This window comes from Crocodylus siamensis, chromosome 5, assembly GCF_052110815.1.
Source record: "Crocodylus siamensis isolate JL-2025a chromosome 5, ASM5211081v1, whole genome shotgun sequence".
NCBI classification, from domain to species: Eukaryota; Metazoa; Chordata; order Crocodylia; family Crocodylidae; genus Crocodylus; species Crocodylus siamensis.
This window is the reverse complement of record NC_143399.1, coordinates 23,285,789-23,303,932: the sequence shown is the minus strand read 5'-3', so window position 1 is coordinate 23,303,932 and position 18,144 is coordinate 23,285,789. Positions and strand designations below refer to the sequence as shown.

Sequence of the window (18,144 nt, the reverse complement as noted above, 5' to 3'; positions counted from 1 at the left end):
GCCAGCCAGTGTTTGAGGCTGACTTCACCGGTTGGCCTTAATTGAATAAAGAGGCGGCTGATGAGCCACGTGGGCTCTTCCTTCTGCCCCTGCTGTGCTGCGTCTCCTGCTGCTGGTAAGTATCCCTTGTTACTTCTTTCCCTGGGACATCCATCCTTGGAGATTTTTAAGACCATGCCAGACAAAGCCTTGACTGGGGTGGTATAGTTGGCGATAGTCCTCCGTTGAGCTGGGTGTTGAACGAGATGACCTCCTAAGATCCCTTCCAACCCTAATTTTTCTATGGTTCTATGATATACTGAAACAAAATTATATCCCCTCTGCACCAGCAGAAGATGCTACTGGTCCCAAAATTTACTGTACACTTGAACAACCTTTACTTCACTTCAGTGATTTGGTTTTCTTTAACTTCAGCAGAAAACATGTATAAGTTAACTATTGTTTTTTACTCTCAATTTTTAAATAGATAATAGTATATTTAGACTTTAATTTAAATAGACTGTTTTAAAAGAGCTTTTTCAATTTAAACACTTAAGATCTGATTTAAAGATTTTTGTTTAATTTTCATGACATCCTATTTGATGGAGAATGATCTGTAGAACAGATCATGGAGCTGGAGCTCTTGAAGTCTAGGTTTGTCCCATCTTTGCTAAGCACCCTCTTTTTGCATTTGGGCAAGATAGTGAAATTTCATGCCTTAGTTTCCCTGCCTGTAAAATGTGAATACTGATATTTAACCAGTTTTGTGAGGTACTTTGAGACCTACACATATATAAAATGACAAGATAAAAGAACACTATATCCTAACAAATGCTTTCTTTACACTGCTGCTGCTTAGTTCCCTCACATTAAGACTTTCATTCCTCTCTTCCATGGAGTACAAAGTGTAAATGTTTCTGTGAATGCTCAGTTTTAGAGGCTGGATGATACTGCTTGTTATAGATCCAGCCTAAAATTATGCTCAGTGAAACAGGAAGCTGAACTCAGAATTCAAGCCTCCAAAATAAGTGGCAAGCAAAGATTATATAATCAAAGGGAAAACCATCCTTTTTCTTTATTTTTACATAAAGTGAATTTAAAATATCAACAGATATTTAATTGGTTGATCCTGTAATTCATAATCTGTGGTGAAAAAAATCATAGCTTATAATAGAATGCTCATTAATAACTGGCCAGTAAGGACATTGTGTATATAATAGCATAATACAAAGACTGAAGCTGATTATAAAGTGCCAGTTTTGTCAATGAGACCGTATCAAAACTTTCACATGGAAATACAACTTTATAATCATTATATGTTGTTATGGTATACGATAATCAATTATGCATTCTCTATAATAAAGGAAAGATAATACTTGCACTGACATAACATTAAATATTTAAAGAACCGAAGATTTATCACCAATTCTCATCCCACTTCTATCCGTACAAAAGTATTTTCTCCATTATAAATGACAGGGAAACTGAGATCCTGAGGGATTATTTAGTTTATCCAAGATGATGCAATATATCAATGGTAGAGCCAAGATTAGGTTTTAGATATAATTTCTGTTTTCCTCCACTAGCCTTTGCAACTGTTGTACTTCCATCCTTTCTAGCTATATGCCTTAAATTCATTAGAGTTTACTGTCTTGGTCTATGATTAGAGTAAATTCACCTCAGTTTCCAGGAAGCAACTTACCTCTGGTCTGTCAGAGTTGTGCTGTGATGTTACATCAGGCTGATGTTTGAAGGTGCATTAAGTTGTTTTATTATATTTTGATTTTATTTCCCTTATGCCATATGCATACCACTGTAGTGTAATGACTTTTGCCCTTAATTTACCCATGTATGCAGCTAGACTTATCTCTGCTTAATACATAATATTTCCTTAGGGCTTTTTTGTTCAAAGCATTGAATTTTGAAAAGGAATACTACACAAGAAAAGCAGAAGCAACACTGCTTCTTGATATTTCTATTGAAGATATGCAATATCAACCTGGAGTGACTTTAAGTAAATTTAATTTTTAAGGGCAGTTGCACCCGTAAACCACAATACTGAGACACATTAGGCACCCAAACTAAACTTACAGCTGTTTTGCATTACCAGAGCAGCCCAAAAACGCTGAAGTATACCAGTGAATCAGACCCTTCATTTGCAATTGGTTGGTTGCTTAGAAGGATGTCAGTCAGACCAGCACTACAAACTCATTCTGTTTCTCAATAGAGCTGCGTTTTAAGGGCCTTCCCTATGTTCACTTCCCCTCCAACACTGTCTAAAATGTAGAACACAAGTGATGTTGGAGTGACAGAGCCATGATGGTCCAGGAAATATGTAAGAGGCAAGAATATATTATTGGGGTGACATCTTTTATTGAACCAAATACGCAGCTGGGAGAAACTTTAGACAAGCCTTTGAGCACGAAGTGCTCTTCCTTAGGTCTGACAAAGAAGCAGCTGCAGCTAAACTAGGTAACTAATAGCACAATAGCTTGTGGAAAAACTTAATATATAAATAAAAAAAGTGAATGCTAAAAGGAATGGAGCAGGGCTATAAAAAGAGGAGAGGCAAAACTGCGTTAAGCTGAAGGACAAGAGAAATGTAATAGGAAGGATAACTTGGTAAGTAGAAGAGTAAGACGATTCAGGAAGGAAGAGGGTCCCAGAATGAAAAGCCCCCTCAGTGCTAGATGGAGTATTTCAAGGATGGATGCCTGAGTGAGTAGTATCCATAGAATCCGTTGCAATTGCCATTAAACTAGTAATGAACTATATACCCTCTGGAATTAGCTATGGAGAAACCCATGTGATTGGCTGAGTTACCTCTCATGTCACTATGGCAGTTTCTTGAATTATTGCCCCAAAACTGTTACTTGCCTGTATAACAATAGCAATTTGATGTAACAGTTGTTGATAACTGATTCACTACCTGTTGAAGTATAGTCTAGCCACAAGATGTGTTTTACGTCTATACAAGTCTGAAGAGTTTATGTATTTAAGCTATGATCAGCTGTGTATTTAAGCCTGTTTAAGCAAATGTAAGTTAGAATAAAGACAAAAACGAACAAATTAAAAAGTCTAAAAGACCCAATTTTAATTGATTTTACTCATAAACTAATCTTTACTTTTATGTTCTTGGAACACGCATTCAGCACTCAGATAAATGTTCTGTTTGGGAAGGATACAGTGTATTTTTTCATATAAAGCAAGGAGATTGAATATGTTTAAGTGCACACTTTTTAATATGATTTTAACTATGGAGTCACCTCCAGAGCCTCCATAATATGAAGTAATATAACACACTTTAGTGAAGCGTTATAGAAATATTGTCCTCCACCTGTATTTTCATGGACAGACTAATATGCTGGGAAGGCTTTTGTAAAACTATTTGAGGAGAAAGGCTATCACAGAACGAATAGACCAGAGGTGGGCGATTTACTTTGGGCGGAGGGCCGCTTACTGAGTTTTGGGGAGTTGCTGAGGGCCGTGCGGGTAGCCCCACCCCTTTACAGTTGCCTCACCCCCAGACGCCATATTGGAACCAGAAGTCTTGCCCCTGATCTTTGCCACTGGAAGTCCCTCCCCTTGCCCTGGAAATACTCCTTTTGCGAGGAAGAGTGCTGTAATCTTGAAACCAGAAAAAAAAACCCAAATCATATACAAAGAATTAAAACAACTACTAGAACTTATTTTAATTTATATTTAAAAATATTTTGTACTGATTTATGTGTTTACAAAGTGTATCTAGAGGTAACTGCATTATAGCTCAAAATACAGTCCTATTGTATATTGTGGTAAGGGTGTGTGGCGTGTGTGTGCGTGGTGGGGTCTGGGTATAGTGGGTGGGATCGGAGAGCCAGATTGAGATGGGGCCAGGCTGCCGGCTCCATTAGCGTGGCTCTTGCGGACTGCGTGAGAGCCACAAGTGATGCAGCCAGGCAGACACCCTTGCCCAGGCTCTGTGCTCCTGCTGTCCCACTTGCACAGGCTCTGTACCCACCTGCCGCTGCCATTTCCCTTTCCCTCCCACATGCTTCCCTGCCACTTCCCCTGCCACCACCACTCTCTGCAGCCCCCGCCACTTCCTGTGCTGTTTCTTGTGGCCCCCACCACTGCCTTAGGCCCCTGCCATTCCTCCCACTGTTGCCAGGGCCCTGACACTCCCCATGGCCCCGGCTGCTCCCTCCACTGCTGCTGCAGCCCTGCTGTGGCCTCCACCGCTCCCCATGCTGCTCCCCATGGCTCCCACCACTCTCTTTGCCACTGCCACAGCCCTTGCTACTCCCCATAGTCCCTGCTGTGGCCTCCAACATTGTCTGCAGCTACTGCCACACCATGCCACTCCCCGTAGCCCCACGGCCCCTGCCACTCACCACTGCTGCAGCCCCTGCCGCTTTCCATGCCAGTCCCCATGGCTCCCATGCCACTCACCACTGCCATTTCCCCCACTGCTCCTTGCACCGCTCCCTGCATCCCCCTGCTGCTGCTGCTGCTGCTTCCCGCTGCCCACTGTTTCCTGCTCTGGCTCCAGCCTGGCCCAGCCAGCATCACAGGGTTCCCAGCTGCTGGGCAGTTCACAGCAGTTTCCCTCCTCCTTCCATTTGATCTTAACTTACTTTCCACTTGGATGGAGGGAGGTAGGAAACAGCTCCAGGGGCGTGAGGTGAGAAGCTGCAGGGGCTTCCGGTTTGGGGCTGGAGGGTGGGGTGGAGCTGGGGCTAGGGTGGGGGGGGGGCTGGGATGGAGCTGGGCTGGACTTATTGCTCAGTAGGCTTCCTGTGGGTCCTACTGCTACTGTCTGCCTGTTATCTTTGACAGGCAGCCAAGGACAGATAAAAATTAATTTTCTAAAATTTTTCAGAGCCGCATGGGCTGGATGGATAGAATGGCCTGGTGGGCTAGATCCAGCCCATGGGCCGTATTTTGCCCGTCCTTGGAATAGACAGAGATGGGAGGAACTCTATCAGAACACCTAATCCATATTCCCAGTACACGATTGCTACCTATTGTTATTCTCAAGCACATTGTTTCTTAAATATTAATGGAGTTTCATGCTTTGGAAAAGTATTCCAATATCTAAATTACTCCTTTCTGAAGTTGGTACTCATTTTACCTTTGTCCGTTTCCATCCCACCACTCCTAGTCAGTCTTACTGTAGCATTTACAACAATTCTTGCCCATCTGTAGTACTTATATATACCCTTTGGAATAAGTACCCCTAAGGGTCTCTGCTAACAGAGAAGGCCCTTAGCAGGCAAAAGTCTATATGGATAGTTTATAGAATATCTCAACTGCAAATTCAATGTGCTGCTTATCTCCTTTTTCAGATTATTAATAATGATCCCAGTTAAATTGTGTTCTCATTAGACATCACTGGCAGACTGTAGGACTCATTGCTCTGTGTGCCAGCTTATTGTTTATCATTACTTTCATGAACTATATTGCAGCTTTTTCAGTTTAGGTGAAACTGCATGTCTGCAAAATAATCTGTCTTAAATTTCTAGAAAGACCTTTTGTGGCACAAGTATAGACACTTCTGCAAGGTCCAACTATATTGCATTTATTATACTCGCTTCATCTACTGATTCTGTAATGCTGCCCAGAAGAAGTAATCCAACTTGACTAGAATAATTCACCACTGAGAGATAAATACAGTTGTGTTCTTCATTTCATTACTCTTTAGGTCTTCCCTTATGTATTAACAAACTTCCATTATTTTATGAAGAATTAATTTAAAAAGTCAAGTCATAAAAAGGTAAGAGAATACTGCGATTGGAGTGACACATGGTTGGTCTTTTGAAAGGAGGCTAGATAGTCTTAACTCCCGATTTACTATGATCTTATTATGAAAGAAATTTTCATTAGTTCAAAAACAAATCCTTTCCACAAGGACACATTGTTTTTAAATTTTGGTACCAAAATAGAATATAATGGAATTAAGGGGAACATAAAAATAGCAATCTGCTTTGAAAAATACAACCCTAAGGCTGGGAAGCAAATCTACAAATGTCAGAGAAGGAAGTTTGAACTTATGGGGCTGAGAAAATATAGACAGCCAAAATCATGAGTCAAGGACATAGCATAACCTTCATTTGTAATTTCCTGGCTTTCTTTTTAAAAACCATAAAAAAAAATTGAATACAGCCTTTGGTATTTTGTAGCTATGCTTATAATGGAACATTAAAACAGGGGAAGTCAGATGATGAAGCCTGATAGTATCAAGAGTATCCAAATGCAGTGAGGCAAGAACACATTTGGTTTTAAAAATAACCACCGGTAAGCCAGTTTACAGCCACAACACAGAAGTGATTACTCTCTACTGGAGCTGTCTATTGGTAGCACCACAGCCAGAGCCTCATTTTCTTTCATTTACCATTGTCCCAACCTCTGTCTCTAACCCTACTTACCTGCAGCCCATTAATGGATACAGATAAGTAGTTAGCTATGTTAGTCTGAAGTCAGACAGAAAGTAGGGATCAGTGATAGTCCCTGTTGTCTGCATTTTCCCATTGGCTAACTCTTCACTCAGAGTACACACAAGCACTACATTTAGATCGTCCTAACCAAAGTTAGAGCAGTCTAAATGCCCGAGGTGTCCAAGCATTCACTGGGAGTAGGTCCCCCTAAAAATGGTGCACCTGATTTAAAGGTAGTTCATGTTAGGTGAGATTGGCATGGGTTAACCTGGTCTGGGAAACACTTACATGCATTCAGAGCATGGCCCTGGTGCTGGGAAAGACCAGCCACTCTCCACAGCACTAGGGCTGTGCTTTTTACCTCCTGACCCTGACCAGGGTATTTCCACACCACAACCCTTGCCTGGGACTGGGCAGTCATCCCCTCCGCCCCACACAGACCTGCCAACTCACCTCCCACCCAACCCAAAACCTGCCAGCTTGCGTGGGGTCATCCCAATTCAGGTTTAGGTGTACTGAACTAAGACTTCCAGCAGCTTCCTGCCCAGTATGCCTGTATAGACCTCTTTCTGAGATATCTCATTTTCCCTGTACATTTTATAGGGGGTCTAGACAGCTTAGATAAGGCATAGAAGGGCTCAGCATTGTGGTACTAAATGCTTTTTTTAGATGTGGGCTTTAGGGCTTAAGTATGCTGATCCCAAGGCAAACGTTGTTAAGGCTAGGGAGGAGATGAAATGCTTCAGGAATAGTACTCGATGCATTTGAGTTTAGTAGAGCATAATGCTTCTGGTCCAGACATCTGTTACATACCACAAAACAGTCTTGCTATTTACTGCAGAAGTAAATAGGGAGCCTAACTATAAGCCATTCCTGGATAATGATGATATAAAATGTCTTCAGGTCTGCAGCAAGTTTGCACTAATCCAAAAGAGCTCCTGAGAGTTGGGCTCCAACCAGGCAGCCAGCTAATGGTGGGAACATGACAGCAGTGCTTGAAGCAAGAGGCCACCTACACTCTGAAAGATCCCCATAATGTTCTTAATTAGAAGGTGGGATCTGATATTTTTGAGGTAGGGGGGAGCAACTGCCAACCTCATTTCTGACCAAAAAGCCCACAAACCTCCAAGGAAAATCTGCAGTTGCTGGAGAGAGAACTGAGATAAAGGATTTGTTTTATGTGCCTTTATTATGGTATTGTGTGGTCACTTTTGAAATGACCAAATGATTTTGGAAGGCCTAAAAGTAGCATGGAGGCAGATAAAGATACGCTTCAAGTTTGGGTGCATGGAAGGAGCACTTTGTTCAAGGCAAACTGCAGCACTTTTTTTTTTTAGACCAGATTTTTTTAGCATGTAATAAATAGGATTGTTTCCATGGCAACTTGAGCTGAACAGATTGCTCATTGGCATCAATAGATTTTTGTTAAACATCCTTCATCTGCCTAAAGTAAGGACAGAATTTTAGAAAAGAAGTCTCTGATGTATTATGAGTGTCCATTTTTCTTGACTGGCATTTATGCTCTCCAGGTTTTAATCTCTCTTCCTCTAAAAGTGGAATCTGGATTTGTAATCTGACATGACACTACTGCATATCAATAAAGGAGAAAAGCCCATCACATGTCTTACGTTGGCAATGATAAGCCCACAGGGTCATGCACTTTTAGATGCTTATGGTCATATTACAAAGTGAGACCCATTATGATTAATGTTGCATATGTGTACAACTGTAAGAGTTTTATGGCCTGAACAAAATATAAAGTATATGATTAATAAATCATAGTTTGTTGTCCTGCAGTCTGACTCAACTGCTTCTTAAATTATTTACTTGGCATTTCTCTTATTTTGAAAGGCGGCTTTAGAAGCTAAATGTAAACTAAAGATTCTTGCAGGCCATATTCCTTAGTCTATTGTAATGTCAACTCCTAAAGTATTGTCTTTGAAGTGCTGAAGAATTCCTCATGGTTCTTCAGAACAGAAGAAATGAGAAATAACAATGTGACAAGTAACAAAACTTGGTTAATCACAGAAAGATGGTCTTAGAATTGGTATAATTAAGAGCTTTCGTTAAAGCTTGCTTGGTTACTTGGTCAGCTGATTACTTGCTCTTGGTCTAAAACCTAGTTTTTACATTACTCTGGACTAGAAGTGACAGTGTAACAGGAGACCTTAAGAAGAGTTGTCATTATGTGGCAATACCTTTTAATTAAGAGCTTGCTTTTTCTAGTTAGTAGCGTAAGTGCATTTCTCTTTGTGTGCGCTTTTTTCTCTATTTCATCTTTTCTTTTGCTTGTTGCTTTTTGAGTGATCTGCCACATTTTCTAATTATAAATGTTTTGGATTTGCAGCAAAGATTGGGTTATGCAATTTGCTTAATTCAGCGGATTGCTCGTCATTCCTGAACAAAAAGCCTTTTATTATCTTTCAGCTTTTTTTCTTTTATATCTGACATGCTGGGCCAAATTTTAAAGTGGCAGTCTCTATGATGCTGGTGATATTTGCACCAGGCTATTTGCTGTAAGTAGACAGAGAACTCAGGTTTCAGTTGGCAATTTATTTTGTGTCACAAATGTGTTTGCAAGTTGGGAAGGTACAAGTTACACCCAAAAAAGAGGATGGGCGGGGGATTTTTTAAACTTTTCCTCTGAAGTGCTTTGTCAACTTTGTATTGTTTCATAAATATGTTCAGATTATAACCTTCCTGGATACTTACCAGACACATTTTGTTTATCTACTGAGGGAATAAATGGTTGTATTCTTTAGGCTAACTGAAGATGTCCAAAAAGCCTTGTCTTTCAGAAGAAAAGCTATTTTCTTTGACATGTTTCACTGATTTCAGTTAATCAATACTCTCATTTAGTCTTAATGTACTTGAAATAGGCCAAACAACAGACTTAATTAAGGATCTAATTTTTAAAGACTAAAACATGCCTGAGTCCAGGAATCAAGTGGCACTACACTACACTACAGTATTTTTGGCAAGACCATGAAATGTGATAGCCAGCATAACTAGATAAAGGGAGCAGTAAGAGCATGTAGCCATTCTAGAGATTAATTAAAGACAGTATGCACAGATGTATATATCGCCACTGTTGAAAATACAAATACTTCTTTATTTATAAAGTGCAATGATTAATGCTAAGAAATGCATTTCTTAAAATTAAATATTACAAATTGGGAAAATACTGTTATGTAAATTGTCAAAAGCGATCCAGTTACTTCTCAGGACAAGTAGCCAAGAGAATTGCTGGGGTACTGGTATGCAGGGGAAAATAGGAGGAAGGTGTTTTTGTTAGCTAATAATTCAGATTTCTCTATTTTTCGGTGTGGCCATTTCAGTACCATAATTCTCTCCAAAGAAGCGTCAGTTGAGTTGGCTAACCAAATATCAGCCCATCCATTTCATTACAGGGCATTTACACAATGTTTGTATCTTTTTCCTTACTTTCCCCATTTTCTAGTAAAGATCCCAAACTGCCACACACACACTGGAGTGCTGTCCTATTTTTTTAAGGAGCTAGTCTGATATTAACCTAATGCCATTCTTCTAGACTTAAAGCAGTGATTCGACTATATTTACTAATCTCACCCTATTAGGATTTTTTATTAAAGGAGAAGAATGCATCCAACTGTTCTTTGCATGCAAGATTGGTAGTAGAAGAGCACCTGTCTGGCTGGGGCTTTCTTTTATTCAAGGTTTTGGCAGTGGAGATTGTGAAAATGTACCACTGAAGAAAAAACCCTTTGTGAGATATGTGAGGAGCAACTCTTTTTAGAATTGTAGTGGCAAATTTAGATGATGAGGAAGATGAAGCTGAATTTGAGATTTTTGAGCATTTTGAGTCTAGGACGGTGAATTAAACATTATATTAAAAGATTGTGGACACCTCATAAATGAAGGTAGAATTATTTGCATGGCAATATTCTTTAAGAGAGTTTTTTGTTTAAAATGTTTCAGTGAAAGGCTGCTGAATAGGAAGAGTTATGAAAAAATCTTGTGTTATGATCTTTCAGTAATGGTTAAGGATAAAGCTTGGTCTGTCAAAAGTAGTCTTTTGAGTGTGCAGACTATGAAGTACTCCTCTGGCTTAACAGTAAATGAACCTCAATGATTAATCCATCATGTACAATGCTAAAATGCGCATAGTTACCATAATAATACAGTGTACTGCATTTAGGGTGTGGACAAGGGTACATTTGCAGCCATTTCAAAAGAGGAATGTTTCAAAAGGGCAGCAGCTGTTACATTCTAATTGTTGTGTGTGAACAAGAATAATTCAAATGCAGCAAAACTGTTCCAAGTTTAACATTGCTCCATCCAAGTGTTAAAGTTGGAGTGGTTTTGCTACATCTGAATAATTTTATTATCTTTCAGCTTTTGAATATTTGAATTGTTCTTGTTCACAAACAACAATTAGACTGTAAGAGCTGCTGACCTTTTGAAACATTCCCCTTTTGAAACAACTCCAAATGTAAGTGTGTCCACAACCATATATGAATATTGGACAAGTGCATAATATTGGACATAGTGCCATACTTACCTGCATAGCACAATGCCAGCCCATATATTTTGCCTGTTGCTTCCATTTTGTCAAATGTTTGTTATCTGTATAAATCACTTACATGCATGGAAACTTTCAGCATCACAATTCACTTTCTAACAGTGACGCTCACAGTTTCGGCCCCATAGATCAGATGAATGGGGTGGAGCCAATCTGTGGGCTGAACTGGGCCCCATGCCACCCCTGTCCACCAGAATCAGGACCCCACTCTGCCTCCACCAACCCAGAGCCTGGCTGGAGGTAGCATGGGTCCCTGGGGTCCATTCTGGCCAGGTATGGGTTCAGCAGAGGCAGTGCGGGGTGCTTCACTATCTCTGCCTGACTGGGATCAGGCTCTAGGGGCCCCCAGCTTCCCCTGACACAGAGATCAGCCCCCACTCCACCCTATGTGCTTAATGTAGTGTACAGGGCCACAGCCCTGTGGGCTGGATGACAGTGCTGGGAGCCAAATCTGGCCCACTGGCTGGAGACTGAGGTCCCCTGCTTTATAATGTAATTGTACTCTGTTTAACTGCATAGTAACCGGTGCCAGGAATGGTGACGAGGAAGCAGTTGACATAGACAGGCTCTTAGAAAATTAAGGGAGATAAAGGCTCTAAAATGGATTAGTTGCTGCCAAAGTTTCTAATATCAGCCCTGAAACTGATCAGTAGAAGCCTTGAAAATGATGGTGCTAGTCAGCTTTGGGGCTCTAATACCATGTCTTTGACAGCACTAAGATTTTTTTATTTAATGTGTCTACATGAGATGCTTTACTGCACAGTAAACTAATCTACAGCACAGTAAAGCATCATGTCTACACATGCATACCATTTACTTCAGAGTAAATTGTCCACTGCACAGTTAGCTACTACCTGTAAATACGGGTAGTAAACAAACTGTAGTAGAGCATGTGTAGACACTGACCCAACACCACGTGGCCACAGGGGATGGGAAACTCCCCTGCTCCTGGCACTGCTCAGCTCCCAACTCCCCCCAGGAGCCAAGCAGTGCTGGCATGAGGTAGGTGTCTGTCCCAGTGCTGCTTGTCTTCCAGCTCCACCGAGCAGCACTAGGACAAGGGATCTCTCTGCTTCCCCACCCAGTCAGGGGCTGGCAAGGAGCTGTCCTGCTTCTGGAGCAGCTCCCAGTTAGCCCCTGGCCATGCAGGAAAATCCCTGAGCAACCCAAGGCTGGCTGGGAGCTGTCTCATTCCCAGGGGATTTTCCTGCCCAGCCAGCCCCTAGTTGCACAGGGAAGCCCTGCTGGGCACAGAGCTTGTCCCCATGCCCATGTGTATGTGGTTGGGCGAGCTCTGCAGCAATAGCTGTCCCCCAGCCCTGTGCACATCAGGACCCCTCCTGATGTGCACAGGGCCGGAAGACAGCTGCTGCTGCAGCCAGCAGAGCTCTCCTGACTCTGCGTGTATCAAGACCAACCCCTGTACTCCCTGCCAGTCCCCTGGCTAGTACCCCAGGGGACCCTGGAGCTCCCCTTGGCTGCTATAGGCAGCCAGAGCAGGGTAGGAGCAGCCCTGTACCAGGCTGGTCCTACTGGGAGCAGATTTGCTCTGAACAAAGAGTGCCTGTACACATGTTCCCAGAGGAGGCTTATTGTGCAGTATTTTACTGCACAGGAAACCTTTATAGCATTAATAGCATGTGTAGATGTGCCCAGTGAGCACTGCCTGCATAAGGGGTGGCTAACTAATGGCATGCATGACACACAAGGCCCATGCAGCTGCTGTGAGTGACACTTGAGGCTGGACTGGTAGGAGTGTTAGCTTCAAGGGGGCAGGTGTGCCCACTCCCACACTAGGCTGAAGCAAAAAATGGTAGACTTTCTGGGCCCAAGCTGCCCGGGCTGAGAGGCCCATGAGGGCAGTAGGGCACATCACACTCGCTGCACGCCACTCGTCTACTCAATTTCTCCGTAGAGAAGTCAGTACTACCAGACTCTGCCATCTTCTCTGCAAACAGGGCAGGAGGTGGCACTGCTACTCCATTAAAGGTTCAAGTGGCACAGACAGAGCACCATGCTCACTACTGTAGAATGTCCTGTCTGCCCCAGCTCTCTGCACTCTGGTGATGCATACTGCACCTGAGGAGCAAGCTCACTGCACAGCAGCTGTGGCAGGGGGCAGCAGAATACCCGCCACCTCCCCCAGGAGGTTTGCTGTGACAGGCACAGCCCAGCCATGGAAGATGGCAACCCTGCACCACAGCAGTGTCTAGGCGGTGACGGCTTGAGCAGAACAGCATTACCCCTGGGGATTTTTTTTTATCACAGGAGGCACAGCTCTGTGTCCATGTCCAGTAGTATATGGAGAGGAAAGTAAATGAGGCACTGGAGCAGCCACTGAGAAGTCCACCCCACAGACATGTGCAACCAGCTCCAAAGCTGATAGTAGCACTGATGGGGGTGGGAGGAAGTACACTTGCCAAAAAGATTGGCCATCACTGGCTATATTGTGTTTTGGTAAGTGAATACTCTGGCTAAATATATAGCCTTTCTTTTCAGACTGGAGGTTATGGATTGAAACACTGTAGTTTCCTTTGACACTGTAGTTTCCTTTTATATCTGATTAAGCAGAATGCATAAACTCCCAAGTCTGTCCCAAACATCCCAGTCTAGGAAGACTTTTGGCAATGGAAGATTTAATAGCTTCAAGTTCTACTTTACAATTGGCATAAGCTGCAGTCTGTGATAACTGAATATCTATAATTGTATCTATGTTCTGATGTGCCTAGAGATCTTGGGTCAAAGAGGAACAGTCAGAACTGAATGGTTGTAAAAATTCTCTGCTTTTATGGACAATACATCGGAGAAAGAATGGGGTTAAAGCTAAATGGAATTTTGGTTCATTATTTTGCAAGAAATTCGGAGCAAGGTAAACTGTATGGTTCTTTTCTGAATCACGCACTTGGCACTGATTCTAAAATACCTGCCAACTCCATTTGTCATATATTAGCTCTGCTAGTTACAGGGCTGAGCTGGAATAATGAAGGAATGGAAATAGCATTCTCATGTAGAAATCTGCTTTTACAAATTTATGCAATCTGTGTGATTCCCCTTGTGCTGCCTTGCAGTGTTTTGGAGCCTTATTGAATGCAAATATTCAGACTCCTGGAGCATTTATAAACAGCAGGTTGAGTACAGGCAACTTGCTTTCAGATTAGTTATAATAGATTAATTTGAATTTAATATATGTTAGAAATTCTTTTTAGAAATATACATTATTTTTTATTAAACATACAAAATGGTTTTGACCACCGGCGTTACTGCTACCATATTGTAACTGTGATACAAAGCATTCTTGGAGTCATCTTAGCTGTAGGCTTGAAAATTTCCTGCAGGTAGGAAATCCTAGGGTGACAGAACCAGACTGATGATACCTTCCTTTCCCCTTGCACCACCAACTGCCAGTGCAAGGAGCAGTTCTAGATGAAAGAGTATATAGCGGGGAAATTCTCAGCTGTTGTAACATATGCCAAGAATCATCCTGGCCAAGAGAACCCCCAACACTGTACAGACATAAAGGGCTTCTTTGTGCCCTCATTTCAGCCGTATGAAGTGCTGATCAGTCCCAGCTGAGGATCTGTCCTGATGAAGCATACATGCTGGTAGTAGTAATGTACAAATGCTGCTAACTCATGTTGCTCAATGGCTACCTAGAACTTCTGCTAAATCTAAACATCTTTTTTTAGTACCTGCGTAAGGTTGCTTGGAAACCAGCCCTCTGAGCCCCCTCCCCCCCGCATTCTTCGTGACAGCTCTTTTATGAAATAACATCCTTGCATAGCACACTAATATCTAGACGTATATTCCTATCTCACTTGAGAGTCTCATTGTAAAGGTTGTTGGTGCTTGAGACCATTCATACATAGTATGTGTCATTTGATAAGTCAATGGAGGATTGTCACAGTCATAATCAAAATGAGTTTAATCACTGAATGCAAGCAGTTTCTCACTCTTGTATTCTAGTAATTTAGCTATTTTTTCTTGATATGTTATTATGGATAACTTCTAATTTAGGTTTTTGGTTCAATACTTGTATTTACTGAGTAAGCTGTAACCCTAATGATTAACCTTGGTCCCAATCACTTTCTTTGCTTTTTATATGTTTTTCTCTCTTGTGTCATGCCTGAACTTAGTTTGTAAAGTGCTTCTGGGCAGGATTGGTTTTTCCTGCTACTGCAAAATGTCTAGCATGCATCTGGTGAAAGACATTGCATTAATAATGAGTAAAATACAATCAGTGGGTTTTTTGGTTTGTTTTTGGTGTTTTTTAATTTTATCTTGATCTGTTTTCCTGGGCGGGGGGTTTGGGGGGGGGGTGGGAGGTTAATAAAAAACCTCCCAAAAACATGAAAACATTGAATATGCTTTCATTCTTCATTAACAATATATCAGTTACATAGTAAACATAAATAGCTGACTTTAAAATTACCAGTTACTTAAATTTGGATACACTTGTTCCCATTACCATTGGTAGGTATTTGTGAGATGCATGAAAAGACACTTTTTAAATCATTTGTTTTATTTTGCACATATTATAGACCAACATGGATAGTTCTCCATAGGTTCATAATTTGTCAGGAGTATGTATACCTGCTACACAAAATACAAAATATAAACATCTCCTCTGCTTTCCAGAGCATAAAAGACCCTTCTCCTGCCCTAAAGATTAAAGGTTAACCCAGCCAAGGCAATGACAAAGGAAACTTTAGAGAGCTCATTGATGAAGATTTTAATTCAAGAGGGACTGATGAAAGAACGGGTTTTAAACTTGGAGGGCACAGACAGAAGTGCAGCTCTTTGATGTAACTCACAACACATTGCAGGAAGTGTTCTGAGTTACAAAGATCCCCTGGACCTAACAGAAGTTTACTGTTGATTCAAGGGGGGAAGGGAATCAGTTGCTGGCTGCCAGCCTGCATCCAGTTTCCCCTAGCAATGGCCTCTCCTCTATCCTAGCCTGTCCCTATTTCAGAATGGGATGGGGGAAAGGGAGCAGAGGGAGCTTGTTCTAGTAGTTTTCCAGCTGGCACTGGATGGGGTGAGTGAATTGGAGCGCCCCCCTACTTGGGGGAAGGGGGGGCTTCAATACATCTGTCATACCTTCCAGCAGGGAACTAAAAAAACTCCAGACCGAACTCCCTCTGCTCCCTTTCCCCCCTCCCATTCAAAAAACAGCAACAGGCTGGGAGGCAGCACAGATACAAGTTACAAAGGATGCTGTTTTTTTTAAATGCCTCCATTTGAACCCTCATGCAATGAAAGTTCAGATTTTTCATAGACATCAGGGCTGGAAGGGACCTCGGGAGATCATCGAGTCCAGATTTTTGCTGGATCAGCCATTTCTGAAGTAGTCTACAGCTGAGCACTTGAGTTTGGTCATAGCTATACACCACTTTCTGTGGCCAGATTGGGCAAAAATTGTCACTTCTGTCTGCACCTTTAAGAAATGAGTAGGAGGGAGAGGCAGGCTGTTTGCTCAAGTTTAGAGCATCAACACAGGCACAACACTGAGAGTTTGAAGAGCTGAAAAGAACAGTTAATGAACTGGGGGCAAAAGATGAATAAGAATAGAAGGGGGAGAATATATAAGGCTGTGAAAGTAAAGAGGCATTTGCAGCAGACATGGTTAAAGGAAACCAGTGGATCAGTACTTTGAAAGGACAAATATTGTTAAAAGGTGCAAAAGTATGCCCTTAAGTATGTTAGATATTAAATCCATGTTTCTCAGGGAAAATACTATCTGTAGTTACTAAACATGTATGATCTAGAAAGTAATGTCCAGAAAGGGTGTGTGTGTTGTGTGTATATGATAGACAGACTCACACAGAGACTATAAGTAGTTACCTGATCTTCAAAGTCAAATTCAGTATCCAGCATATCTCCAGAATCCATAATCAGACTGTGATCAAGTTCATTTGACCCTAAAATAGGAAAGAAAACAACTTCAGATATGAACTGCGAGGTCTCACTTTGCATGGTGGAACATATTTTCTTTCTAATCTCAATCCAGCACCTTTAGTGGTGTGTGTGTGTGTATGTGAACACAGAGCAAACACACAGGTAAAAAAATACTACCCAGGAAATTCTGTATGTGAAAGAATTCTAATAAACATGTTGTTTCTATAGGAAGGTCTATTAAAGGCTGCAACAAATGCTACTAATGAGCAGTTATTAGAAGTGGCCTGTCATTGGCAGGTTATTTTTTGTGTGTTCTGCAAAGTGATGCCATGCAGTGCACCATAAAAATATAATTGGAATTGTTATTTACTGTTAATGTAGTGAAGAATGATAGCCTGATTCTTTTTGGGAAAGAGAAAGGTCTCACTGAATGAAGGGGAAAGACATGATCTACTTTGTGTAGACATCATTTATGCTCACTTTGCTTTGATATAAATGACTGCAGAAGGTAAATTTCTCAGCACTGCCACAGGTATTGGGTGTGCCCACTGCCAAACTGGATCAGCCACCAACCCTCTAGTCCATCTGTCCATACGTACAGGGATGTAAAGCCATGATCTTCCCTCTGAAGCCCAGAAACACTCACTTTCTATTAACAACCCCAGGACTAGGATCATGTTATGCCAGTCCCTTGTGTGCTGAAAGAAGGAAAGACTTCCCGCGCCTTTTATAATTTAGCCCTATTTATAGCTCAGCAGAGGGTATCACTATTGGTACATGTGAAAGTTTAAGTGTTTATTATATGCCTAATTACAGGATTATTGAGTTTCTGATAACATAGAAATGTCTACATCTTCTGGTTTAATGGTGTTTTTATTTTCAGTGAACTGATCAAAAATAAAATGTGGTACATTTGTTAGGGGTATGCTTGTTTAACTTCTGAACCTGTCACTTTTCCAGTAGTGCATAGAGTTTGAAAGGAGCTGATAGACCAGGTTCAAACAATGAAGAAATGAAAGGCCCGCACCCACTCCCAGAACACAGTGCTGAGGTTCGTTCTATGGTGCTGCGGGAAACTCTACCAACTAGCTGACTGCAATTCATGTGCGAGTCTAAATGTCATCGACTTAAAAGGCTGCAGTGGAGACCACTAGAATAGGTAAAAATGTAATTTCTATTGTGTTATGCTGTCATCAGTTGGGCAAGATGTGGACAAGGAAGAGGAAATTATGTTCTTGTCTGCATGTTTACACATAGGTTAGGTACAGATATTCAAAAAGCCCAAAGCAG

At 41.6% G+C, this 18,144-nt stretch overlaps 1 protein-coding gene across 1 annotated transcript in view; it reads right to left on the bottom strand.

Moving 5' to 3' along the window:
• Positions 1-18,144, bottom strand: part of AK5 (adenylate kinase 5) — a 155,855-nt gene that overhangs the window by 43,544 nt on the left and 94,167 nt on the right. Inside the window, exon 8 of the mRNA XM_090050357.1 lies at positions 16,801-16,877. Within this exon, the coding sequence (XP_089906483.1) occupies positions 16,801-16,877 (77 nt within the window). The remainder of the gene's footprint in view (positions 1-16,800; positions 16,878-18,144) is intronic.